At 35.8% G+C, this 23,028-nt stretch overlaps 1 protein-coding gene across 1 annotated transcript; it reads left to right on the forward strand.

Annotated features, from left to right (window-relative positions):
• The first annotated feature begins 303 nt into the window (after positions 1–303).
• LOC129278347 (syntaxin-binding protein 1-like) lies at positions 304–22,271 on the forward strand. The gene is made up of 16 exons (XM_064110360.1): positions 304–348; positions 1,931–2,012; positions 2,699–2,775; positions 3,343–3,421; positions 3,923–4,026; positions 5,290–5,438; positions 5,933–6,148; positions 6,901–7,005; positions 7,755–7,818; positions 9,549–9,614; positions 10,339–10,558; positions 12,729–12,850; positions 13,176–13,277; positions 14,239–14,330; positions 17,000–17,160; positions 18,455–22,271. The coding sequence occupies exons 1-16, from the start codon at positions 304–306 to the stop codon at positions 18,517–18,519; spliced, it is 1,749 nt and encodes a 582-aa protein (XP_063966430.1). The 3' UTR covers positions 18,520–22,271.
• Positions 22,272–23,028: the final 757 nt, after the last annotated feature.

Raw genomic sequence — 23,028 nt, forward strand, 5'->3', positions numbered from 1 at the left:
GAGAATGTGGAATTAGTTCCAATAAAATGGAATCAAAGTCATGATATTTGGCTTGTGACTTTTGAAAAGTGACATTTTTGCCTTCTGACACTGCTCACTGAAGCATGAAGTGAAATACGTCCATAACGTTTACTCAGAGGGTAGCTTATAAAATTACCTACACGCTCATGTAAAAATATATTATAAACTCGCATTGGTTCGGAAATTATTGATGTTTGTTTAAGGGGGGACTTACTTTTTTTGTTGTGTATACAAGCACTTTTAATCACTACAACATGTATATCTCTTCTCTTTCCAGGTATTATGAATGATGTCATCATTCCACTCAGAAAGCGGAAGTGCCAGAATGTAAGTACAATCCGATTCTGATTTGTACATGCACATACTGTATACCATGGAGAAGATGTTTCATTATTAGACAAATGTTTTACAATGCACTTTCATAAACCATAAGTTACACAATGACACAACTTTACACACTATTGATGTGTTCTTGTCCCATAAAATGTGATGTAATTCCATTGGTTTTTTTTAAACGTACATGTAGTGGCAGTGAATTTTCTGCATATCTCGTCAAAATTTGACAAATTGTGAAATTGTTTTCATACAGTACCGGTATGCTTTTTACAACAAATCAGATTTCAGTTTCAGCTGATGTGAATAAAAAATAAGTAGTTCAATATTTTCCACTTCTTTTTTTTTTCACTTTAAAAACAAAAATCTCTTTTTCATTTCATTTCATTTATTGGTTTTTGCAACATATTTCATAACAAAAGTCTGGACAAGAAAATACATATCTGAACTTTGACATCAAGATAATGAACAATAGTTTCGTATATAAATCATCAAATATATCTTACATAAAAGAAAAATATTAAGTGGTATTTTCTGATACACAATAAATAGGATGGTTGTAAGGGTCGTCACAAAAGCAAAGCTTGAAAACGTAACCGCCCTGGAAAATAGCCAAAATAATTAATATCTATTGTCATTAAACGTGCAAGTGCATTAGGGACAGGGGGGGGGGGGGGCAAGAGAGATGCTTGGTCCTTAGCATGAAATTTGAGAAAATAACACATTTTGTTGTTTGATTTTTAATTTATACATGTCTAATTAAAATAATTATAACAATGGTAATGACTTTCTTTTTTTTTATTTGTTAGGTATTGGTTTAATTGCAATTCTTTTATAGTTCGTTTAAAGGAATGATCTTGCCAGCTTGAGTGAATCTGGTAATGCATTCCAAATATCAGGTCCATGATGTCTTTAATAGTGTTTTATATGCAAATAGTGCCCTGGGATTGTTTAAGTGAATATTATTGCATGTTCTTGTTGGATATGAGTGTAAATTGTTATTGTATGAAAATAAATCCGTGAATACTGGAGGAAGCATGTCATAATTATATCTATAGATACATAAACAGTGCTATTTGTAAAGTATTACTATCAATATCATTTATCTTAAATATTTTCAGACGATAAAAAAGAGGGTCTGTATGTGAAAGATATGCAGATTTTGAACAAATTCTAACCGCTTTCTTTTGCAATAAAAGTATATGATCAAGCCTTGTCTTGCAGCTATTCCCCCAAATGAGGTTACAGTAGTGAATAAATGGCAAAATCAATGTATTATATATCATAACAAGAGATTTCTCTGGTAAGATTTTTTTTTAGTTTACATAGTATTCCAATTCCTTTAGCTACAGAGGAAGACACGTTGCATTGAGAGGATTAATGTTTTGGGTTTTTTCTGAGTAACAGAGAACTACTTGATTGGGTTTGGATTCCTATCAACTCAGCAGGCTTACCTGCAGTTTTGATACAAAGTAAGAGAAAACTTTAAAAATTATAAACAATTTTTCTTTTCCCGCCATACAAACCTTGAAAGATCATCTCGTTTTTCTTTTCATGTATTTATCTCCCCTTTCAGGTTTTGGTCTTGGATCAGCTGAGTATGAGAATGATATCAGCATGTGTTCGCATGCATGATCTAGCTGATGAAGGCATTACTAGTATGTACCTTGATTCTCACCTTTTTCTTCATAAGAAACATTTTTTTTAAAGAAAGAAAGATGAATTATACATGTAAAGTTTGGTTCTGAGATCAAATTTAGGAAGAAGCTCTCTCAAACGGATCGGTAAATGATATGCTGGAATCCTGAAAATCATCAAGAATAATTATTTTGGTGTGAGTTATTGCTCTGCACACATGAATGTGTGTATGGGACAGTGTTTTCACCCAATATTTCAGCCATTTTTGGTGAATACTAGGGCATAGATCTGAAGAGCTTTGAAATACATTCTTCCTAATTTGACAGGAAAAGTTATTAATAGAAGTTATTGTTTGTGATCCTTAAAAAAAAGATATTTTTATATAAAAGTACAAGAATGCTCTACATGTAGTCTCCTTTAGATTTTGTGTTTTCCAGGGTACAATCACAACTCATATGTGAATACTTATTTAACAAGTACAAAACACATTAACCAATGCAAATCTTTCTTTGTACTTCTTGCTCCTTTTCTGGCATGTGAAATAGATTTTGACAATTTTAAATTACATTCTAAAAAGAAACATGATCAGACAAAAGAAACTCATGAATCTTGTGTTTGTATTTCATCAGTATGAACATTTGTTTACAAGTCCTTAATTGCTTTTGATCATGATAACTTTTATAATTGTATGGTTGTCATTTTATAGTTGTGGAAGACATCAATAAGAAGAGAGAGCCTCTAAAGGGATTAGAAGGTGTCTACATCATCCAGCCAAATGAAAAGGTATCTTTTGAATACTCTTTTTACCTTATAATACAAATATTTCATAAGATATGAAGGAAATTGATGCTATGGGATTAGATGTAATGAGCCCTTGTTTGAAATGGGATAGAAGCACCAAACCAAGACTCTTGGATACACAATTTCTTTGCTGAGTTCATCTTTGATAATTCTGAAAAAAGATACATAGTATAATTTACATGATTATAAGTCTTATTTGCCCAGGGTAGCAACTTTAGTGGTCCCAGCAGGCCTTGCCTAACATATTGTAACACGTATCTTTCTCTTTTATTAAAAATTTGAGAGCCTAATGAGAAGGCAGGGGGTCCCATGTTCGAGTCTTCGGTTTGACTCGGCCAGGGATCAAATCCACAATGAGACAGGTGCTCTACCACTGAGCTGCCAAGTCAAGTAATTCCACCATATGCATATCCTAATTTGAACAGATGCATAGATTTTCTGGACATTTGATTGCTTTTGTTATTTTTTCTTCACCGAAAGAAGCCTACATGCACATTCTATTTCTTACAACTAACAAAAGTTCCCTTTTCTGTTATATTTCTATTTTAGAATGTGATGCAGCTGATTGCAGACTTCAAGGATATCAACTCTCTTCAGTACAAATATGCTCACATCTTCTTTACAGAAAGTGAGTATTTTCCCTGTTCTAGCATGTTACATGACCTAGGATAAGATTAAAAGAATATCATCCTCAGCATACTGTATAACTTACTCTTAATTTGTTCATGTGGAGAAAGACAATTACATATTATTGAAAGTTATAAGCCTGACCCATGCAACACAATCTGTCAACCTATTGAGTATTAATCTGTGAGCACAATAGGAAGGACTTCCCTTGTAAGATACTTGTAGACCAGTCCTGATGCTGACTGTTTCAAAGAAATACCCGAACTAAATGCTGTGCTTTGTTAGTTTTATCAAATAATCCCTTGAATCTTCATAATTGAATGAAACCATGATGAGCCATGATATTAACTTATAACCAATCTTCACTGACGAGTTGTATCTTTGCATGTAAGACAAAAATAGATGCCTTGTCAAAGTTAATCTCTCTAACAATCACGTGAAAGGGATCTACACTGTCATCAGATAATGAGATACATGATGTTGTTATGTTTTTTTTCCCCAGCTTGTGAGGATGCATTGTTTGGGAGATTATGCAAGAGCCCTGCTCAACGGTTTATCAAGACACTCAAGGAAATCAACGTTGCATTCCTACCGTATGAATCACAGGTAATCCCTTCTATGAATATTCATGAGTATTCTAAATACATGTGAATGAATGGTCGGTTGGCGCTCACATGTTAAAATATATTTTTCATTAGTAACCTAATACTAAGATTGTAATCACTTATTGGTCAAAACTATGTCATGTCATGTAACGCGGTGCAATTCCATCTATCATCATCTAAGACTTTGACTTGCTTGCATTTGCAATTTTTTCTATCAAACCCTGTGATAGAATGCTTAACCCCAAGGGAGGGCAACGAGTTGAAAGGCTATGTGCACAGCTAGCATGTAGGAATAGAACACAGAATTCATATTGTTCTTTTTTATTTAAAGGACAAGTCCATCCCAACCAAAAGTTGATTTTAATAAAAAGGGAAAAATCCAACCAGCATAAGACTGAAAATTTCATCAAAATCGGATGTAAAATAAGAAAGTTATGACATTTTAAAGTTTCGCTTACTTTCACAAAACAGTTATATGCACATCCTGGTCGGTATGCAAATGAGGAGACTGATGACGTCATCCACTCACTATTTCTTTTGTATTTCATTATATGAAATATAAAATATTCTTATTTTCTCCTCATTGTCAAGTGAAACAACGATTAATTCCTCTCTGAACATGTGGAATTAGCATTGTTTAATATTATATGGTTCAGTCAAGTTGGTCCTTATTGTCAAATCTGTAAAAATGAAATATTGTATAATTCTAACAATAAAAAACAAGAGAAATAGTGAGTGATGGACATCATCGACTGACTTATTTGCATGTCACTGAGTTATGCATATCACTGTTTTGTAAAAAAAAATAAGCAAAACTTAAAAAAAAAAAACATAACTTTCTTCTTTTACATCCGATTTTGATGAAATTTTCAGCAAAATGCTAGTTTGATTTTTCTCTACTTATTCAGATCAACATTTTTCTGGGGTGGACTTGACCTTTGATAGCAGACCTGTTTCTTGGTCTGCTTTGTGCAAAATAGTATTGCACAGTTAACGACAAGTGTATGAATCTCTGCAAGTAATGCCCTTCATGAAAATGTATTTGGATAGCCCACCCTATAAGAATAACTCCAGCAGCTAGATCAACATGGACCACGCAGTAAACTACAATGCCGTCTATGTGTTGACATTTGACATTTGACCTCTCCAATTTTGTCATAATTATTATTGAAGATATTGATCGATTTTATTGTTGCAGGTTGTACAAAGTTTTGTGGATGAGGTTCATAATTATTTATCCCTTGTCTCCAATTTCTTTTTGTAGGTGTTCTCTCTTGACTGTCCGGACAGCTTCAATGTGTTTTACAACCCTTCTCGATCACAAACACGACCAATGTATGTAGAACGCATGGCTGAACAGATAGCCACCCTGTGCTCAACACTCGGTGAATACCCCGCCATCCGTTATAGAAGGTATGTCTCCTTTGTTTTCTGAAGAAGAATCTGGTCAAATTTTTCCATGGTAGGAAAATTTAATGACACTGTCCCTTGTTTTGTACTAGTCTGTCAATGGTAGTCTGTACTTGAGCATTGACCTAATTTTTTCCACAAATTTTTTCAATAATTTTACCATATCTATAGATAGACAGGGAGGGCAAATATGATATTCTGTGTGTATTTGTCGGTACGTAATAAAAATGCTAAAACAAGCTCAAAATTCTATTCTAATTTTGACTATTGTCCGACATGTTCTTATCTGTGTTGGTGATCCTCAGTATGATCGTTTTTCAGCTTAGATGTTATAATTGCACAAAGTTCATTTCATGTAACTGTATCAGATCTAGATCTAAAATGGTATGACAACTAACATTGATTCTACAGACTTCCTCATGAAATCAGTGTCTACTGCAACTACTTTCATTTATCTTCAAACCTGTAATCTGAATTGATGTTTATTATCCCAACAGCGAGTTTGACCGTAACATGGAGTTTGCCCACATGATCCAGAACAAGCTAGACGCCTACAAGGCCGATGACCCCAGCATGGGTGAGGGTCCTGAGAAGCGTCGATCACAGCTCCTGGTCATCGATCGTGGCTTTGACCCCGTCTCCCCTCTCCTTCACGAGCTCACCTACCAAGCTATGGCGTATGACCTGCTGCCCATTGAAAACGATGTCTATAGGTATGTCTCTGGGCTCTCTCAAAAAGCAACTCTTTTACGCACTAAAGAGACCATGTCTAAAGCAATTAATAAATAAACAAATATACAGATAATTAATGATTATACCAAAAAAAAAAATTTCAATTCAAATAAACATCTACATTGTACATGTATTTTCTTCCATTTTCACAAAATATAATTTAATATATGATAAATAAATAAATAAATAAATAAATGAATGAATGAATGAAGAATGAATAAATATATGAATTACTAAATAAACAAATAAAGAAATGAATAAGTTTTTGTTATTATTGATGCTGATGTACAGGGTATTGGCTCAAATCCGTATCTAGCTTTGTGACTTATAAAGGGGAAATCATAACTTTATTATCACACTAGGATCAGAATAAATTGGGAGTTAAGTTTGTTTTTTTTATTATCATACAAAAAGAGCGACAAAAGCGATTTTTAAGGTCTTCAAATTATTTAAAATATTTGATTTAACCTGAAATCACACCAATGATCAGGATTTTCTTTAATATGAAAAAAAAATTGATAGCTTGCAATGAATTGTTTTCAACTTTTCCATAGCGTTGTCATCTTCTTATTTCTTTGCTTTGAATGACAATCAGTCATATTTGACTATTGCAATCGTCTAAAATCTGTCACTCCTAATATAACAATGGTAAATATTTTCTAATAGCATCTTCCTAATATGTGTCTGTTGTTGTGTTATCTTCAAATTCTCTTGTTTTTCTGAATGTTTTTAGATACGAGCAGCAGGGTGGTAGCGCTCCGGACTGTGAAGTTTTAATGGATGACAAAGATGAGATGTGGGTTGCCCTCCGTCATCAGCACATCGCTGTAGTATCACAGTGAGTTACCATCAACTTTTTTTTTCCGGGGGGGGGGGGGGGGGGGTGGGGGGCTGACCAAAGTGGACTTAGAAACAGGTGAAAGATACATGGCAGGCGGCTCGGGGCAATTCTGCCCTCGAAATGCTCAAAACTGCCCCCTGGAAACTTTTTAAAAAAAGATCCCTGGAAAATCCCCATTTATTGCCATGTTAAATCTTACCAAACATTGTAGATTTTGGAAGTAACTTGCAAAAAGTAGCCCCCGAAATTAAAATTGAACAACAAATTGCCTGCTTGGAAGAAGCTAGTTGAGGGAGAGAGTATGAGGATTCGGTTTAGAATGAATCATGTAAAGTTGAGGGAGGGGTTAGATAGAGTGTGAGGTGAATACTTGAAATGTGATAATCAAATTTTGGGAGTAGTTGTAAATTGAACATTTTTTTTTTTTCCTATGCCAAAAAAAAAACCCGACAATTTATCATTGGCCACATAAAATTAGGCTGCAATCAATTGCAAATTAGAAGAGGTCAAAGTGGATCAGTGTTTTTTTTTTTTTCAGGTTTTGCATGTAATGTATATAAGCATTTGCTATGATGTAAGCCTGAGAAAGAGATTTAGGGCGGGGGGGGGGGGGATGAGCAGAAGCCCGGAATGCAGGAGTCTTGAGCAAGCCTAATATCTTAGACTTAGTAAGGCTGTGGTGAAAATCATACGTAATTGGCCATGAATGATGACGTCTTTTGTTGTAAAATTCTCCCTTGCTCCAGGACTGTGACTCAGCAGTTCAAGGAATTCGCCCAAGGCAAGAAAATGGGATCAGGAGGGGAAAAGGTAACATTTTCTTCATAATATTGTGATCAGTATCACTCTCATCAAAACCATTATCATAATCACCTTCATTATCATTGTCATTATCATCATCGTCATCATTCTCTTTATCATCATCGTCATCATTCTCTTTATCATCATCATCATCATCATCATTGGGTGTTATTTCTTTAGTTGTGACATTGTGTAATTTTGTATTGTATATTATTTAATGCCATTATTCTTGTAATTATCTATTATATGTTTGTTTTTTGGTATACCAACAGCCGGAATATAATTTTCATGCCAATGTAATTTATTTTATTTGAGCATGACAATTAATTTTGAATATCTGAATATATATGTGACACTTTGGGTAAAGTGATGCTTTGCGCCATGCATGAGCCAGCTATGTGTACTCTCAATCCTTCTCACCCAACCTCAATTCTCACAATGGTTCTAGGCCTGAGATCTGTGGTCCTCTCAAATATATGATGACGCATCCTCATGGGCTGCACATCCTGGGGGTTGTGTCACATCCTCGTATCACAAGGCATTACGTCAAACCCCCGTTTGCAGAAATACCGCAGTTCAGATTGCAAACTGCGGTATTAGACCCCAATTTGTATTTGAAATCTAAAAAATCATTTCCAAGCCCTGGGGGTCGTTTCATAAAGCTGTTGGTAAGTTAAGAGCGACTTTAACAACGACTGGTGATCATCGCCAATGGTTTGTACCATTTACCGCAAGACAGGATCACTAGTCGTTCTTAACTTACGAACAGCTTTATGAAACACCCGCCTGATCAACATCCGCTTGGCCAGGTAATCCCCACAGGCCAGATTATGAGCGTTGAGCCAAGGACAAAATGATAAACAACAGCTGTGCTATTACGTAAGACTTCTCTGCCTGTAGAAGGACCTTTGGAATGAAATTATTGTATTCGATATTTAATCACGTTTTCAAAGGCATATCGTATTCAGAAATTCAATGTTAGTCCATTTTCAATTTTGAACGAAGAAAATCAACCTCGAAATAAGGAAAGTAAGTGAATAAAAAATGGCGGCATGTTTTCCCGGACCGCGCTCGGGCTGTTGTGTTATCTTCGGACTGAGGTCAAGAAACAGGTGTTTTGATACTTACATTGCATGCTTGGGGCAGTAGGGTTTGTCGTACTTGGAGAATAGAATTCATTGAGAAAAACTGGGGTATAGTGTTCTCAAATGGAGGTTTTTCGTCATGAGGACCGCACTGCATACAGCTTAAAAGATGCTTAGTCACACGTAACACAAATTTTCACTCCTACGCTCTTAGTTGTTAATCCAGCATCTACAGTAATTTTGCAAACATGACACTAAATAATAAGAATAATTGCTGGATTTATATAGCGCTTTTGCCACAGGTAAAGCACAGATATTGTTATCCTGACTTAAGCAGAGAATGGATAGTCATAATAGTAAGACTCTGCCTCACAAACGATCACATGCAATTCCAAAGCTGCCTTTTTTTTAGTTTCATGCTACAGGTCCCTCAGATGGCATGAAATGCCATAGGTCCACTGGTTGCTTATTTACAGGAATTTCTACTTCAGTAGTTGATGAAATAAGCTATCCATATTAAAATTCCCTCTGTCGAGGTTGCTCCAGCCAAATCCTGGGATTTTGTTTTCAACACACATTGAATATGTGATTTCCACCATGGAGAATAGCAATTTTTTTATTGATATTGTATTGCTTTATTTATTTTTTCTTCAGACAAGTGTTCGTGATCTGACTCTGATGATCAAGAAGATGCCGCAGTATCAGAAAGAATTAAGGAAGGTATGTATTGAACACATTGTCACTGTTATTTTTTACTCGTCTTTCTATCACAGGTTGATGTGTCAACTAAAGTGCAGATTCACTCACAAATGACTGGATAAATCAAAATAAACAAAAAGTTATACACTTCTATTGCTCCTTATGGATGGAGTTTATATCATTTTAAGATTTCACAATGTAAGTCTGCATTTTAGTGGTATTTTGGGTGTGATTTTAGCTGTCATATACCAGAAATTATCTCATTCTGTGATATCTGTATGAGGCATCAACTTTGAACTGAGCACACCATGCAGATAAGAGCATAGAAGAACTAATTAGATTAGGAGTCAAAGGTCATAGAGGTCATATCTTGTCACAGTAATGAGTAGATGCAATAGCCAAAAAGTGTGATTTGGTGGATTATATTTTCTCATGAAAGTGAAAAATCTGGTCAGATTATGATTTTTTTTTTTTTTATTGTTGAAGTTAAGTTTGTAATAAATTTCTGACAGGGCGATGACAGAGGAATGAACTCTACTAGCATAGTCAAGAATCCATCTAGTTTTCACTTTTTATATCTTTGAGGCAATTTTGTGAGCTATCCTGACAATATTTTGTTTTTTGCCTGACATATAATTTTAAAATAGACATATAGTTTTAACTTTGGGTTATACCTATTGAGTGAAATGACATATGTTACGTAAGGTAAATCTTGTGGAGTGCATAATTTTCCATCCATTCACAGTACACTACCCAACTCAAGCTTGCAGAGGAGTGCATGAATCAGTACAAGAACAACGTTGACAAGCTTGTACGCGTTGAACAGGATCTCGCTATGGGTATGGACTACGATGGAGAGAAGGTCAAAGATCACATGCGCAACATCGTCCCCATCCTCCTTGATGCCAAGATCTCAGCGTATGATAAGCTTCGTGTGATCCTTCTCTACATTATTAGTAAGAATGGTAGGTGTTCCACGGACATTTCATCTATAAAACTATCAACAGGTGGAACGAAAACCAGATATGAATAAAGTTACTGACATGTGATTAGGAGGGGGAGTGAGGGGCGGGAATGGGGGGGGGGTCCATTTGTGATTAACTTTGAGTGATTCTGCTCTACATTATTAGTAAGAATGGTAGGTGTCTCATATTGCACATATTTCATCTATCTACTATTAACAGGCAGAAAGAAAACTAGATCAGAATAATGTTACAGATGTGTGATTGGGAGGATGATTGAGTGGTGGGGAACGGGGGGGGGGGGGGTCCATTTATAATAAACTTCGAGTGATTCTGCTCTACATTATAAGTAAGAATGGTAAATGTTTCAGTCTGCTCATATTTCACGTATCTTCTATTAACACGCGATAGAAAAACAGATTGGAATAATGTTACCAACATGTGACGGGGGGGGGGGGATGAAGGGTGTGGGGGAGGCGAATCAGTGTATGATAAGCTTCATGTGATCCTCTTCAAATTATTAGTGAGAATGGTATTTGATTCACACTTCACAGGTCTGCTAAGAACAGGTGGAAGAAAACCAGAGAATGATATTGCTGGCATGTGATTGGGAGGGGGAATGATGGTCAGGGGGGATCAGTGATCCTGCTCTACATTAGAATGATGCGTGTTTCACGCCACACATATTTCATCTAGAATGCTAGTAACAGGCGAAAGAAAACCAGATTAGGGTAATGTTACCCACATGTGATTAAGAGGGGTAGTGATTGGTGGGGATGGGAAAAAAATTTGCATCTGAGAAGATTCGTGTGATCCTGCTCTACATTTTTGTCTCGCCTGCATAGCAGAGGGCGCCGCTTTTCTGTTGGCGGCGGCGTCAACATTGAAATCTTAACCAAGGTTAAGTGTTTGAAATGTCATAACTTGGAAAGTATATGGACCTAGTTCATGAAACTGAGACATAAGGGTAATCAAGTATTACTGAACATCCTGCCCAAGTTTCAGGTCACATGACCAAGGTCAAAGGTCACTTAGGGTCAACAAACTTTGACCATGATGGGGGAATCAATATCGAAATCTTAATTAAGGTTAAGATTTTGAAATGTTGTCATAACTTGGGAAGTATATGGACCTAGTTCATGAAACTGAGACATAAGGGTAATAGTGTATCACTGAACATCTTGCCCGAGTTTCAGGTCACATGACCACGATCAAAGGTCACTTAGGGTCAACGAACTTTGACCATTTTGGCAGTATTTGTGGAATTGTCATCCTAACTTTTTTTAAATTTATGGATCTAGTTCATGAAACTTTGACATGAGAGCAACTAAGTATCCCTGAACATCCTGTGCAATTTTCAGGTCACACAATCAAGGTCAAAGGTCATTTAGGGTCAACGAACTTTGGAAATGTTGGGGGTATTTGTGGAATTGTCATCATAACTTAAAAAGTTTATAGATCTAGTTCATGAAACTTTGACATACGAGTAACCATGTATCCTTGAATATCCTGTGCACCATTCAGGTCAAATGACCAAGATCAAAGGTCATTTAAGGTCAATGAACTTTGGCCGTGTTGGGGTATTTGTTGAATTGGCATCATAACTTAGAAAGTTTATGGATCTACACATGTAGTTCATGAAACATAGACATAAGGGTAATCAAGTATGTTTTGCACATGTCTTAGATCACATGATCATGGTCCAAGGTCATTTTGGGTCAACGGACATAGTATTTTATTATTATACGAGTGTTTTCTTTTGTGAATAATTATTCTATAGCTGTTTTCAAAGTCAGCACTGCTGCTATATCGAATCGTGTAATGCAGGCGAGACTGCCAGAGGCATTCCACTTGTTTAAAGTAAAAGTGGTTTATGTCATCCGTCTGTTATTAACAGGATTAAGGAAAACCAATGTTATGCCACTATCATCGTAAATCTAGATCTGGTACAGTTACCTAAAATGCACTTTGTGAAATCATGAAATCTAAGCTGGAAAAAACGATCAGCACAGATGAGGGCATGTGGGGCAGTGTATTATAATTGCACGGAAAAGACCAGCATTTGGCAGGAATGCCATGCTTATTTTGCTAAATTCTCAACAATCATTTTCTTGCTGAATCATTTGACATGTAATCTTTCATGTTAGTGTATTTTCTATTTTATTTTGATTAGATGGCAAAGTGGGTATCACTGAAGAGAATCTGAATAAGCTGATTCAACATGCTGCCATACCTGACACAGACAGACCTATCGTCAATAACATGGCCCAGCTTGGCGTACAGATCATCCACAATGTAAGTTATCCTTTTAAACCTTTCACATGTATGCGTTCAAGCCTATGCTAGAGTGCTACATGCCATTGTAACTTAGTCATTGTAATGCCTGTTGTATTCTTTGGACTGTTTTGTATATATTTGATAACAAATGGATTCCTAATAACACCCCATTGGCACTAGCAAACGATTGTCATGGATTGATATATATCAAAATATTTTTAGTTCTAATTCTAAATATTCCCTGATAGACTCTTTTGACATATGATGGTAGTCAAATCAGTTCAGGATTTCTCCAGATAGGATCGTTCGATTCATATTCCTCTCTTTCTTTTGTTATGAGCAGCAGAGAAGCCGTAAGAGCAAGCCCGTGCAGCGTAAGGAGCGCATAACAGAACAGACTTACAGGATGTCACGATGGACTCCAGTTATTAAAGATATCATGGAGGTAAGATCATAATGATGATGATGACAATGATGATGGCATTGGTGATGGTGATGATTATGATGGTGATGATGATGATGATGGCATTTGTTGTGGTGGTGGTAGTGGTGATGGTGGTGGTGATGATGATGATGATTGTAGCAGTAAAAATGATGATGGCATTGGTGATGGTGGTGAAGATGCTGATGATGATTATTATTATTATTGTAGCAGTAAAAATGTTAATGATGACATTGGTGATGGGGATGATGATGATGGTGATGGCGGCGGTGGTGGTGGTAGTGATGATGATTATGATGATGACAGTGATGGTGTTGGTGGTGGTTACTATGGTGATGATAGTGAGGATAAGGATGATAATTGTAATGATATAGATTCTGACCCTAATACACACTTGAACTCTGTCTTGATCTCAACTCAATAACTAGGCATGACTGCTTGGTTTGGAGTCACAATCACAACTGACTTTATTCTCCACTAAACTACAACCTCATACACCGTACATGGTTATATATTCTCCGAGTAGCATGGTGATAATGGAAGTACATAGACTAGATGGAGAGAACAAGGGACTGTTTATAGCTGGGTAATACAGTATGGTCAGTGTTTACACAATTGGTCTGGGGGATGGAGACATGATGAAGGTGAGCCTGGGAACGGAGATGAAAACGGAAGTTAAGCTAATGAGGCATGAGTGAAACACATGATAGAGTGACAGAATGAGAGGATGGCTTGGTGAAGAATGAAGTGTGTGTATGAACACAATTATTTTATGATACAGATAGGTTTCGACGAAGTTGACATAACCGATTGCTGGAAAATAAGGGAACCCAGATTGAAACCAGGATCCAACACCGGCATCCGCAGGCAGGCACACACATTGTTACTGCTTGGAAAAGACCCATGTACATGGCAAAATTCCAAGCATTTTTCTTTTCATTATTTCTTATATTTGTTTATCCAGGATGCCATTGCCAACAAGCTGAGTGACAGAGATTATCCTTTCTTGTCGGGCAGGAACAACACCGGAAGCACTGGGAGCTCTGGACCCAAGAGGTAAGCTATGATTTCAAAAGAGCGGTTCTTGAAACTTAAACAATAATTTGATGATGGTGTTGGATGTTTTAACAGCTTACAAATCCACAGACAAGGAGCCCTGATTGATTTTTTTTTTTGGGGGGGGCACAAAAATGAAAGGTCACTGGGGTCATTTGAAGATTTGAGAACTGGGGTGGGTAATGTAGTATTGATCTGGCATGCAGGGAGTCACACATTTTTTTCTGTTTGCAGTTAGAAATCTGTCTAATTTGTTTACATTATTTGGTCTCAGAATGACTGAAGTCATGATCTTAAGTTTAGTTTAGGTTGAGGTGTATTGCATCAAAATTAATGTCTAAATACAGGGTTGGCGCGTTTTAAATGGTGTGTTTTAAAACATGTTTTAAAACGCGTTTTAAAACACCCGTTTTTTTTACCAAAAAAACGCGTTTTAAAACACCTCATAGACTTGTGTGTTATAAATATGCATGGATGTGATTTTACATGAATTTATTTTTTATACTTTTATTTCTTAATTGGTTTATTATTTTCTTCTAACTAAATATCTTTCTCAACACCACTCTTTTTCTCCTCTCTCTTTCCCCCCTTATTCTCCCTTTCTCCATTGCTTTGTCATGTTCCTTTCCTCCTGTTCAATTGTGCACATCAATCCATATTTAAGAATATTCTCATTTTAACAAACATCTGAGTGTTGTGCTCACTTTTAGACAGGGAAAGAAACACTATTTAAAATGAGCTCAAATATGTAATAGTAGTACTTGAATGAAATGGAAGTGTTGCACAAACATAATAATATTTTGCAAATAGACTGTATAACTGACATTGTAACCTTGAGGTACACACAAAATTAGGTGAAACTTTGCGCTTCGTAAAGATGAAGAAAAGTAATTTAATTCAGTATAAGATAATCAGCTAGCAAACCTTTTTTTCCTCCCTGAACATGTGTGGAACTACCATTGTTTTAACATTTTTTGGTTCAGTCAAGTTGGTCATTATTATCAAATCTGTAAAAATTGAAATATTGTATTGTTCAAACAATTAAAAAAAAAAATAGTGAGGGGCATTATCAACTCTCTCATTTGCACATCACTGAGTTGTAATAAATGTTTTGTGAAAATAAGCGAAATTTTAAAATGTTATAACTTTCTTATTTTACATCCAATTTTGATGAAATTTTCAGCATTATGCTTGTTTGAATTTTTTCTACTGATTCAAATCAAACATTTTTCTGGGGTGGACTTGACCTTTAACCCTAACACTCCCAGGGGACCGTAATGGCCCCCTTAAAAATTTCTATGATAAATCCATAAGCACAACAGGGCCATGCCATATTGTTCAAGACTATTTTTTGGATACATGCATGGATATGTGGTTATGATATTACCATGGAGCTATCAACACATTAATAGCTCAATGATATTACAAGTGCATGACAGACCAGAATTGCTCAATATCGTGATTTCATGTATAAAGCCAATGCAAATTTTTCGCCAACATTTTTATCTGTATCAATATTTGTACTTTTTGTTAATGATTGGAAAATTATTGCCAATAATTTCCATTAAAAAACCGATCAAAAAAACACAAAAGTAACCACAAAACTGTAGATTAGAATTATGTAAAAAAAACAGCTAAAACAAACATTAAAAAAACAATTTGATCAGAATTCCTCAATTAAAGAAATAAGCAGTTCAAGGGCCTAATATTTATAGATTTAAACCCAATTTTGTATTTCATGCACTTATGGGTACCCGGTAGAATGTAAAAGTCATTGTAGCTTGTCCAGTACTGTGTGCGCCTCACTGGCGACTGACTTGAATACTACCCAGGGAATGGAGGATGTGCATACATTGTGTGCGGGAATGACTGATTGAATCCGATGATTGTGGTAATAATAAATCTTTAAAGCGCTTAGACATGTCGTTCCAATGTATTAAGCGCGATATAAAAGCGGACTTTTATCATTATTATTACTTAAAATTTGTATAATTGATTCAAATGAAATAAAGCATATTGAGTAAATGAAATTAAGCATTGAAAGCCTATAGTCTATAGATTATGTCATTTTCTTACATTGTGCAAATTCTTCTCAACCCCTAGATTGACAAGACTCAAAAAACCCTGAGACTACATCATATGTATGAGGAATAAACTTATGAAATGTCAATTTCCTTGATTTTGTTATTTGGGGGAAAATTCTTTTCTGTTGGAAATTCAGTAAAAAAAATTGTAGTCATCTCTTACTAATACTCCAAAAATGTATTTAAAACATCAAGAGCTTAAATCATACTGTATTAAATGTACAATTTAATTGATTTACAGAAAATTACATCATTCGTTGGGAAAAAAACGTTTTAAAACGATTTAAAACGTTTTAAAACATTAAAAAGCGTTTTATTTGTTTTTTTAAATAAAAAACGTTTTTTATTACAACCCTGTCTAAATACGATTCATGATCTTAAGTTTATTTTAGGTTAAGATGTATTGCATCAAAATTAATGTCAAAATGTAATTTGGAGTAATTATTATTGCCTAAGAATGTTTTTGGTAGGAACACATGATGCAATTAGTTTGCCTCTTTCATTATCTTAACCATTAGTGAAACGTCTCTCTTTATAGTGGTATCTTTGTTATTAAGATTAACATTTGATTTTCTTCAACTCCAGTGCTCGCTATGGCAACTGGCACAAGGATCGTGGCCCCCTGGACTATAAGACCGGACCACGTCTTATCATCTTTGTGATCGGAGGTGTATCCTACTCTGAGATGAGGTGTGCTTACGAGGTCTCTAAGGACCCGCAGTTCAACAAGTGGGAGGTCTATATTGGTAAGTTTTATTAGGGTGGAAGTTATGATTACTAGTATGATAGCAATGGTGATGGTGTTAGTCTTGACTGTGATAATAATATAATGATAATAATATAGGTATATTTACCCAGGGTAGCCACTTCAGTTCCGAAAACTATTCTCCCAGCGGGCTCTGCTATTATTATTACCTCGGCTTTAGCTGAGCTGCCGAGGCGCTCAAGCATTCAAGGAATTTCTTCCTACCGGGAACCCATTCACCTCGCCTGGGTTGAGTGCAGCACAATGTGGATGAGTTTCTTGCTGAAGGAAATTGCGCTGGGATGGCTGGGATTCGATCCGACGACCCTCTGTTTCAAAGTCAGAAGACTAATCCACTGGGCCACAACGCTCCACACAATATGACATGTAATGATGCTGGGACTCTTTGATAGTTGTAGTCATAATGGTGATGATGCTGGTTGTGGCGATTGTGGTAGCGATGATTGCTAGCGTACAGATGAGGGGCTTGGGGGCCATTCCCCCCTCCCCCCCCCCCCCCCAAGAAAAAAAAAGTTTTGCGACCAAGAAAAAAGGAGAAAAAAAATAAAATGGGAAGGAAAGTGAGCAAAATATATCATTCTTTGCTTGATATTTTGTCAAAATGAGTCACAAATAAGATTTTCGTATCAAAAGGGTTGATTTTGTGAAAAAATATTGCCCCCTATGGCATGTCTGCCCCCCTCAAAACTATTGGCTCAATATACTAGTGGTGATGATGATGGTAGTAATGACGAGGTGATATTGGTAGTAGTGATGGTGGTGGTAGTGACGATGGTATATAGTGATTGTGCTAGTGATGACGGTAGTGGTGTTGATCGTGGGGATGATGGTGATAGTGCTTGTCCTGATGATTGTGGCGATGGTAAATTGTATTGATCATGGAGTTCGACATTGTGATGATTTTAATGGGCGCGTCGAGGGCTAGTGGTTCAGACTCTCGCCTTTCAAACAGAGGGTCGTGGGTTTGAATCCTCGCCATGGCGTGTTTTCCTTCAGCAAGAAATTTATCCACACTGTGCTGCACTCTACCCAGGTGAGGTGAATGGGTACCAGGCAGGATCATTTCCTAGAATGCACTGAGCGCCAGTGATGGTAGCTCGAGCTAAATCCGGGGTAATAATAGCAGCGCTTTGTATCCTCAGGCAAAAAGCGCTTTATAAATCCAGCTATTATTATTATTATTATTATTATTAATGATAGTCTTAATTGATGATGACTATCATTACAATTTGATGTCAGATGTTGCATCTGTATCTATTTCATTGTATCTCCAGGTTCAACTCACATCCTAACACCAGAGGGATTCTTGACCGATCTGCGTGATTTGAGCAGCAACTGAATCACCCAACGATCACCTCCAGCCGATGGTGGCCAACCCAACGCACAGATCTCCATCCCTCGATCATCACCATCTCCGAGGAAATAGAGAGAAAGTTTCTCCGTTGCTTTCGTTCCTTCTTTTGCCGAAAAAAAGATATTGATTCTGAATAACCATTCCAGTGTGAGTAGCAGAGTTTTAGCTTGACGCATTGTAGATTTCCAGTAGAGTTCCGATGGGTTTCAGTAAATTACAACTGTATTCTGTGTTTGAATGGAAAGTGTGAAAACAGTGTACCAAGGAGTATACAGTAGATGATGTATATATAATATATAACCTGCTTGTGAGCTATGGTTTATTTATTCCTAGTACGTGCAAGTGTAAATATCCCATTTTCTATCATTACTTGTCTACTCGAACAGCATAATATACTCTTTTCCCTGTGCTGTGTCCACACCCCGATGTATGGTAATCCAGATGGTTTAGTTTGAAATTATGAAACATTTTCAATGGGTGATTGCACCGAGTCGCTGCCATTTTTAATACGAGGCATTCCAAATTTCTTACCCGAGTGAAGATTCTTCAGATCTTGTAACTGTCGTACGGTTAACTTAGTTTTTCCATCTGTCCTTAGCTCAATCTATGGATCTTGTTCATGTTCATATGAAGGGGCAAGATGTATGGAAAGCAGATGAAAGCTCTTATGAAGGGGATTATGATGGTTCCTAGATTGGTTAAATTCAGGTGATAGGGTTTTAATCTCTCTCTCTCTCTCTTTCACAACCTGACCTATAATGAAAAAAAAAATTGAGTAAGCTCTCTTCACTTCAACCTGCCATACTCAAACCATCACTACTCAAGCCATATTCAGCTCATCTTATCTGGTTTACAGTCCTTTTCAGGACTTCACTCACTTTCAAGAAAAGAATACTTCTAATTTTCTCTTTTCATCCTATCTCGTCTTTCCATTTCAATCTTGCTGCCTGTATTTCCTTCCCTTCTTCATATTACACATGGTGAACCGTAAACCTTCTTCATGTTATAAACTCCACCATGCAAACCTACAAAGATCATCTAAAAAAAAATTGTTAAAATAAAAAGAGTCATGTATGATGACCTCAAAATACAGGCACTTTGGCATATTCTTACATATTCTTGAGGATACATTACTGCTTTGTTGCTATTTCTTAAATATTGCAATAATTGTGAATCTGTTGAACAATTTCACTTTTTAAATTACCGGTAGTATATTTGGCTAACAGAAAAAAATAAACCACCCGTTGATTCTTTCTTTGAAGAAATATACTACATGTACAGGTACATAACTGAATAGCACATATCCCAAATCATCATTGGTCTCTTGTGCAATGTATTTGATTTTCGTCAAAGGGGTATAAAGAGATCATGTGATTTACATGTATGTATATATTTGTATTTGAGTCTTGAAAAGAATCTCATCCTAATGTAGTAATGTACATGTATGCTGACTGAACTGGTTTTTATCCACTCACTATTCTTTGAATTCATGATATGGTGCAAACAGTAATGTTTTTTTTCTCTTACAGCATTGATTTTCATAGAAATCAAGTTATCCCTAGTGTCACGTTAAAAAAATATGTAAAAAGAATCAAACAACCATGATAAGCTGAGTAAAAGGTTAGCATTTTGGTGTTTTAAATTTCATTTCATGAAAATGTATTGGGATCCATCGCTGCTCTACATCATACAATGCACCATCTCCGCAACCTGGCCAGGCAACCATGTTTTTTTTTTCTCAGAGGATCAGGGCTCTTGCTAGGACCAGTTTATGGCCGGGTAAAATATGAAATATTGAAATGCTTGTAAATTGGAGAAGTGCTTAAATACACCCAATTTAGGGAATACATGTAATTATAAACATTTTTGAAAGAAAGGGAACCCACTGAATATAGGTGCTGTTATGGTGCAACTATAGACTTCATACCCGGTATCCATTTCCATCAGCTTTTGTAAATTTTTATTTTGGAATTTTTGGAGTCTCGATGTAAAGTATTTATTACTTCATGTACTTAAAAATTGTTATGTGTAGAGCATTGGCTTTCTATATAATGTATTCAAATTTAGATATTTTTGTTGGCATTTTTCTTTCAGATAATCCTCTCCCTTTTAATGCTGTAAATCTAACTCTGTGTAAAACATATATATACCTAATAGTAATAAGTATATATTACTTGTTGATGTATACTGCTTTACTCAATATGTAAAGCTGAAAAATTACATTATCCTAATCTCTATCTAATCTATTTAATGTTTGTGGATCTTAATTTGAATGTACCTCTTTAAATGCAGGCAATGGTTTCGGTTGGATTGTTAAATCTTCATGAAATGTCATCAGTCTTAAATCCAAATTGTAAAATGAATCAGTTCATAAACATACACTATCAGAGTTTCTTCAGGCATTAATGTGATATTTAATTGACTATTACTAGTACTGCTACTTAAACTTGATATTTTTAACTTTCACTCTTTAAAGGTAAGAGAAAGTGGTTGCAGCACACAATTATTTCATGAGAAAGTCTTTAAAATCAAGGTCGTCACCTTATTATCATAGATCTACATCTGGTACATGAACATAAACTTTGTGAAACCATGAAACCTTAACTGAATAGTGACAACACTTATGATCACTAACACAGAAAAGTATATGTGGGACAGTGTATTAATATTGCTTGGCAAAATACCCAACATTTGATTAAATCACATGGTTATTTTGCACACTTTCTCAGCAATTACACGTTCTCTTTCAGAGCCATTTGGCTTTGTTTTTTTCTTTGTACATACAAACACTTTGGTGGGCATTTTATTTGATTAAGTTCGAACTCATTTTGAGATCATTACCACAATTGGCATTGGCAAATGGGTTGTTATTGAATTGGGGAGTTAAGGAACATTTACTGCTCCCCTCCTCCATTCCTAGCGATTGATGGCAGGTTTCGTTTTAATAGGGGCTGAGATACTCTTCTGGTGCTGCTGTAATTTCAACTTCACCAGCTTTTATTAAAGATATTCATCACCAGGGCCCCATTTCATAAAGGACTTGCAACTGTTGTAACTTTATTATAATGGCAACTACCAAGGTAACAGGGCTCAGCAGCCAATCAGAATCAAGGTTTCCATGGTAGTTGCCATAATGGCAAAGTTACAACAGTTGCAAGTCTTTTATGAAATGGGCCCCAGATCCTCTTCTGAAAGGTGGTAGGGAATTGTGGGACTTGGCCGATACTTAATCATTTCTTCTACCGTACCGTAGATGGTGGGCTGGTGGTATCTCTAAATTGGATCTAGCATTAGTTTGAGAAGTTTTCTGATATCAATAGCATGGCAAATGTTGTGCTTTAAGAGTACCGGTACTGTAAATATAAAATCTGTTTCCTCTATGCATATCTATTGATAGAATTACTATGAATGTCATTTCTTGCTTACAACTTGTTCCGATGGTGTGGTAGGATTTTAGCTTTTCTATGATTTGAATCTCATTACGATTATCATTATGTGCAATAACAAGCCTCAATGTGATGCCCTCTGTCAATACAGTAAATATTATAGTGAACATGTTATTTGATGTGATTTACAGTATAGATTGGTGGAGATGTAATCCTACATAATCGTAGCTTATGTAATTATAGCAATTACTTGCATTTACTTATGTCATGTATACTAAATTTGTAAGGTCATCATATTAAGAGTGATATATGAAGAAAATAGATATTAAAAGGAAGATCTATGTATACAAATTTTTGTTCTTGTTTATGTTAATTTCTTGTTTTCATATACTTAGAAAGTGTTTTCTTTTTAATAATTGAGTCATTCTTAAAACATATACATTTGTAAGTTCATCGTCACAACTATCTTTTCGCCTCCGGCTTTACAAGCAGTTTTCCTTGTCATTTATTCCCTTTTCTCATGTTCTCCTCAAGTTTCAATTATCACTCTCACAATTCTCTTACTGTAATATTACATGTCACACCAGTGAAACAGACTCCCATTTGACCGATGCATCAATTGGAAATATTGTAATATATTAGGTTGGTATGGAGTCTGTTTCGTGGAGTTGACAGTAGTAATAAGCAACCCTGTGTCTGCAGTAGTCAACGATTTGCGAAGGACACATTTTCTTCTTTTTTTCATAAAATATATCAAATTCAATCTTTCTTATTTGACAAAAAAATCACTATTTCCCAAGTGTCAAATATACATGTAATTATGCTACACATACATACACATTTTGGATCATAAAAAATAAAATTCTTGTCATTGTTAAACAATAAATAGTTACAAGTATATATACAGACTACCGAGATTCAGTTTTTAGCAGACTTGTGGAGCTCATACTGTCTACAATGACTTTGTGTTTGCTATGGGTTATACTTGGGAAACATTTTATGAAACAAATAGTGATCTTCACGACCATTGTTATAAGCTACTTAAATCTTTGCATCTGATTGGCTCGGAGCAAATGTGTCTGTGAAAATCAATGACTATTTGTTTCAT

Source organism: Lytechinus pictus, chromosome 15 (genome assembly GCF_037042905.1).
Source record: "Lytechinus pictus isolate F3 Inbred chromosome 15, Lp3.0, whole genome shotgun sequence".
NCBI lineage: Eukaryota > Metazoa > Echinodermata > Echinoidea > Temnopleuroida > Toxopneustidae > Lytechinus > Lytechinus pictus.

Bases quoted from the DNA above. Each gene is read 5' to 3' on its own strand.
- LOC129278347 (XM_064110360.1), top strand. From the start codon at position 304: ATGAATGATGTCATCATTCCACTCAGAAAGCGGAAGTGCCAGAAT. The intron at 349-1,930 runs GTAAGTACAATC...CTCCCCTTTCAG, and splicing joins GAAAGCGGAAGTGCCAGAAT to GTTTTGGTCTTGGATCAGCT. The intron at 3,422-3,922 runs GTGAGTATTTTC...TTTTTTCCCCAG, and splicing joins TCACATCTTCTTTACAGAAA to CTTGTGAGGATGCATTGTTT.